The 5,000-nt window shown below is 41.0% G+C and overlaps 1 protein-coding gene across 1 annotated transcript in view; it reads left to right on the forward strand.

Moving 5' to 3' along the window:
• LOC138010318 (uncharacterized) overlaps window positions 1–5,000 on the forward strand; it is a 22,333-nt gene that overhangs the window by 17,099 nt on the left and 234 nt on the right. The window contains exons 7-8 of the mRNA XM_068857240.1: window positions 21–470; window positions 1,743–5,000. The exon at window positions 1,743–5,000 is cut by the window's right edge and continues 234 nt beyond it. Coding sequence (XP_068713341.1) covers window positions 21–470; window positions 1,743–2,389 — 1,097 coding nt within the window. The 3' untranslated portion in view covers window positions 2,390–5,000. The remainder of the gene's footprint in view (window positions 1–20; window positions 471–1,742) is intronic.

Genomic DNA, 5,000 nt, shown 5'->3' on the forward strand with positions numbered 1-5,000 from the left:
AATTTTTCTGTCGATTTCAGGGCGCCCTGTGAGAGCGAAAGAGACTGGACTGACGGAGGAAGAACTGACAGATGAGGTTGTTACTCCGTCGGGTCAGAAAGTTTTTCGCTGCAAAAAATGCGACAAAGAATTCTCGTTCTCCAGCCGACTCAAGCGCCATCTTCTGGTTCACACAGGGGCGCGTCCTTTCGAATGCCACGTTTGTTCACGCCGCTTTACCCAGGCTGTGGACTTGAAACGCCACATGCTACGCCACAGTGGGCAAAAACCGCACGTGTGCCAATTCTGTGGGAAGCAGTACACTCGAGGGGATCGTCTGAAAGTACACCTCCTACAACACACGCATGAAGACAACACCGAGAAGCCTTATAACTGTTCGAGATGTGGTGCGTCATTCTTTGAGGCGGAACAGCTGCGATTGCATGTTTGTGAACTGCAAGATGGCTCGCGACAAGTTGTCGTACAACCGGGTGAGTAATTTAAAGCGAAGTAAAGGAAAGCGACCATATTTGACGTCGATAACTCGTAACAGTAATTCAACTGACAAACCTGAGGTCGACGTTGCGCTCATTTTAATTTATTCCCTCCTCTACATCAGTGCTCCGTTTTACGGGTATTTAAAACTACTTAAGCTACACTGAAAGGAAAGCAGTCGAAACAAGAATGTGAGATTCGGGGATCGAACTTAGGACCTCTTGCACAAGGCAGCGCACTAACCGACTGTGCCATCCTTGCTCCTAAACATTTAACACAGTTGTTTGTTTTGCGTGAAGATACCTTTTTGCTCAATAATTATTTACCAAATGGGTGAGATGGATATTAGTATGCAAAGGCAGAACCCATTTCCATTTCGTAAGATCCAAGCGCGAAATTTAAAGTGCCTTGTCTAAGAAAATCCTTGAAATACATAAGAGAGACAAGGAAAAGTAGTGTTTCGGAAACCCGGTGTGCATTTTACTCCAATGCGGAAAACCTAATCATTTTAGCGATAAGGCCTTCCCCGGGTTTTTGATAAGCGATATCGAGAAAGAACTAAATTTTCTTGGTCTTGTAAAAGTAGAGTCAAATAGGGTTTCATGATTTGGGGTTTGCGCTTTAATTTCGTTCACGGGAATAACACCACAACCAAATTTACGATAACATTTCTCCTCCATTCAGGCCTTATCTGATAGGGATTTCCCTGGTTAAGTAAGCCTTAAATCTAGGTACCCCAGGCACCCTTATAGGTGCGTGCGAAATTTGGAATTGATACGATGCATCGACGTTTTACCGATATTTCGGCGTTCTTTCCTTTCAAAACAAAGCATCATTCGTGGGAACTATTTTCGAGCATTTTTTCTCGCTTAATGCCGACGATTTCGCCACTGCTTGCAGTTCTGATTGCGCATATGTGAGACTGGGATCTCCTCCTCTAAAGACAAGATGGTCAGGATCCAGTGGAGAAGAGCCCGGAAAGACAGCAAAAAAAGCAGGGGTGGGGGGAGTGGTGGAGGGTGTTAGGGGGAGTGGAGGAAGTCCCTCTCCAATCAGTTTCTAGCTTGGCAACACTTGACGCATTCAAATTTAGTATTAGGTCATACGGTATATGAGCTGATAACCGAGATTGAGTGAACCAATCAGAAAGCTAGAAACGGAATATCCGAGGTCGGAAATTCAATAATAGTGTATATAACAAACATAATAATTGCATCCTCGTGTTTTGAGATTAAATGACGATTTTGCTGTCTTTGTTATTTTTTTAGGTGATCCCAGTGACGTGGCCGGGTTTGGAGATGATGCGAGCGAGAGACCGGAACGCACTGGAAAGTCATACACGTGTGACGAGTGTCACGCTACCTTCACTAAGTACACATCGCTAAAGTCACACCTTCTGAAGCACACGGGAGAAAAGAAATACAGGTGTGAACATTGCCACAAGACTTTTTTCAGTTCTAGTAGTTTGAAAATACATGTGCGCGTTCACACTGGGGACCGCCCGTTTAAATGCAAAGAATGCCCGAGAAAGTTCAGTGATCCATCGAACTTTAACAAGCACAAGCGATGGCACGCCAAACAGAAAGCTTCGAATACAAGTTCCTCTGCGTTTGTTGCAATCTCCGAAAATGGCTCTTCGCCCGAGGGGAAGAAAGAGCTTGCTAGTGCGGGACAGAGCGGAACCCGTTCGGCCGAGGAAACAGCCGTGATACAGGATTTGGTATCAGGAATGAATAAGGAGGAGCAGACTGATGCGGGAGGAAGCAACAAGGAGGATTTACGCGCGGATCTATTTCCGGAAGCTGGTCAAGACATGGAGCATGAGGAGTCAAGTGGATTTAAATCACCCGAAGCCTTACTGAGAATGACTTCTGTACCGGAAGCAATTATTAAACAGGAAATGGAGACAGACTAGACGCTGAGCTAAGGAGTCTATCGAAAACAAAAAGCAATATTAAGGTTACAACACATGTGTCGCGTGCCGTAAGGCGTACTTATGTTGATTTGTCGCGTGCGTTAAGCCGGTTTCGCAAACCACTCCTAGATTAACAGCACATTTCGATATGTTACAATATCTCCGATTTGTTTCACCCCCCTGAGCAAACATTCGAACTTGTGTTCGGTCTATTACAATGAATCTTACCTTCAGAGCAGTTTTCAGGTAAATTCGGAAAATCGAAACCGACACACACACAAGCAATCAAATATAAATAAGACAGTTGTGATAGTGAAAAACGTGATATGCTGTTTAGATCAATGTATTCCCGCAGAAACGAAGCGAAGTAAGACTTTTCTAGACGTTTGCGGGATGAAGTAATCTTGACAGATCTAGAAACAATGAACTTACATTCACACAAAAATGCAGGTGACCCTCATCGCGAAAAACTTGTGTGAGGAGTTTCTGCCATTGGGATTGAAGAAAAAACCGGCGAGATATTTTAAGCGAATCGCAACTCGTTTTTATGCAAATCCAAGAAAATCAACACTCCGGCAGCATAAAACCTGTCTATTTCCCTGCCTTAACGCGAAAATTCCAAACTATTTATGTTTTCTTACGCTAACAGAAAATATCACACGCGCACATTCAAACAAGGTACACATTTTCCGTTAACAACAGCAATTCTTCGTCATCTCTTCTCACAATACATAAAAGCTTTTAGTCATTTTTACCCGTTTTTAACGAGGGTTTATTTTTGGAACTTAAACGTTTTAAAGGATAATTTATAAATGTGCAGTATACTTCACAGTTCATATATTGAGGAAACTTGAGAGAGAATTTGATCAAATTGAAATGGAGCAACATAATATTTTAAAACTTTTATAACCTTAACGGGGTAATGTGGAGAGAACTGAGACTGCGCATTACCGAACCATTTCTTTTCGTACGTTGCTAAATGCAAAGGCCTGGATTTAGCTTCAAATGAGGTGCATGAAGCAATCTGGGCAGTTTTAGCGTATAAATTTCCCCAATTTCAGATCGGGGGAAATAGTAAAAAGCATTAGGTAGAAAATGTATTCCAAGAGAAATTATGTATTCAAAGTTAGTATAAAAAAGGAACTTTTTAGATGTTAAAGTAGTTTTGAAAACATATATATCACTTCAAATAAATATTTAGAGTCTTATCTGCTTGAAAGGTATTTGCCAGTTGAAGTAATATGGGTGTGTATTTTTGACTTAATTTCGATAATAAAGCCGGGGAACTCGCAGCATAAATTCTTTTAATTGATATTGTTTTTTTTATTGGGAATCTTTGCTAACGTCATTCGTCAATTTTTTTTTAACACACGAATGTGCTCACAGAAGGCATCATGTTGTTTACAACTTGATTTCAAGAGCTAAAAGAACCTGTTAAAATTGCTTAAATCTCCAATTTTAAGCCTTTTAGCTTTGATAACGAGCTAGTTATTAGCCATCAAAAACTGAGAAATTCTTGAGTGGCAAATGCGCAAATGATATCACACAGTGGCCGTGCTTTCACGACAACTGTTGTCTCCCTTAACATTCCTGAAAGTGGTTAATTTGCAGACTTCGTTACGCGACTTAAAAATGATGTGTTTCCACGGGTAAGATTAAATGAGGAGAGAGCACGTGCCAATGCAATAATAAAAATAATAAAAATAGCACTCCTGTTGTATTTCGATTTGAATGACCGCAAGCGACTCCTTATTGGCCGAAAGTAATTGCCAACTCCCTGAAGTTACCTGGTTTATTAGCTTAAATTTAGTGAGAATTTTATTGAAATTTGTCGACTGGCTTAACTTTAAGCGACTTGGGAAAGGAACTGTTTTCACGGAATTTTCGGTTATCACTCGCTAAGCGACCTGAAAAACCGCTCGTGAAAACACGGCCATTTTGTTTGAGAATGAGTCGAATTTTATAGGCAATGATGCTCAGAGATCTGGTATATCGTGTTCAAATTTTTCAGAGATAGATCATTAGGCAATGCAATACTTTATTCTCTTCTGATATCTTACAAAACGATAGCCTTGTGCTAATGAGACAAAAATTGTAAACAAAGATTCCCCTAAAGAGTGTCGAAAGTAATTGCTTTGGTTTTGTACTTCTTCACTCAGTGATTGGTTCAAAGTTCTCGTGCCACTTTCAACCAATCAGAAGTGAAACCAAAACCAATCGTGGCTCGCGCGTGCACATTTTCCCGCTCTTTGTGTCGGCTACGTGTAATTACTTCGAGTTTTGATTGGTTTACTGGATTGTCTCTGTCCTTTTTGATTGGCCAAAGTAATTACTTTGGATTTGGTTTGGTTTTAGGACACGCGATTGAAACTCGCTCTACACTGATCTTGGGGGTGAAACTTAGCTCAACGGCTTCGTAATGACTTCTTGAAATAATTGCAACAAGAGAAAGTAGTGTATTGTGCCATACCATACTTAACTATGGACATACTTATAAAACATATTTACAACTTCACAAGGGTCGCCGTAAAATCTTGAAAAGGCGTGTTCTATGTTACTCTCAGTGGGCAGTGCTTAATGACATCCTTACACCACAGTGGGTCAGAGAGGA

Source organism: Montipora foliosa, chromosome 7 (assembly GCF_036669935.1).
Source record: "Montipora foliosa isolate CH-2021 chromosome 7, ASM3666993v2, whole genome shotgun sequence".
In the NCBI taxonomy this organism is placed as follows: Eukaryota; Metazoa; Cnidaria; class Anthozoa; order Scleractinia; family Acroporidae; genus Montipora; species Montipora foliosa.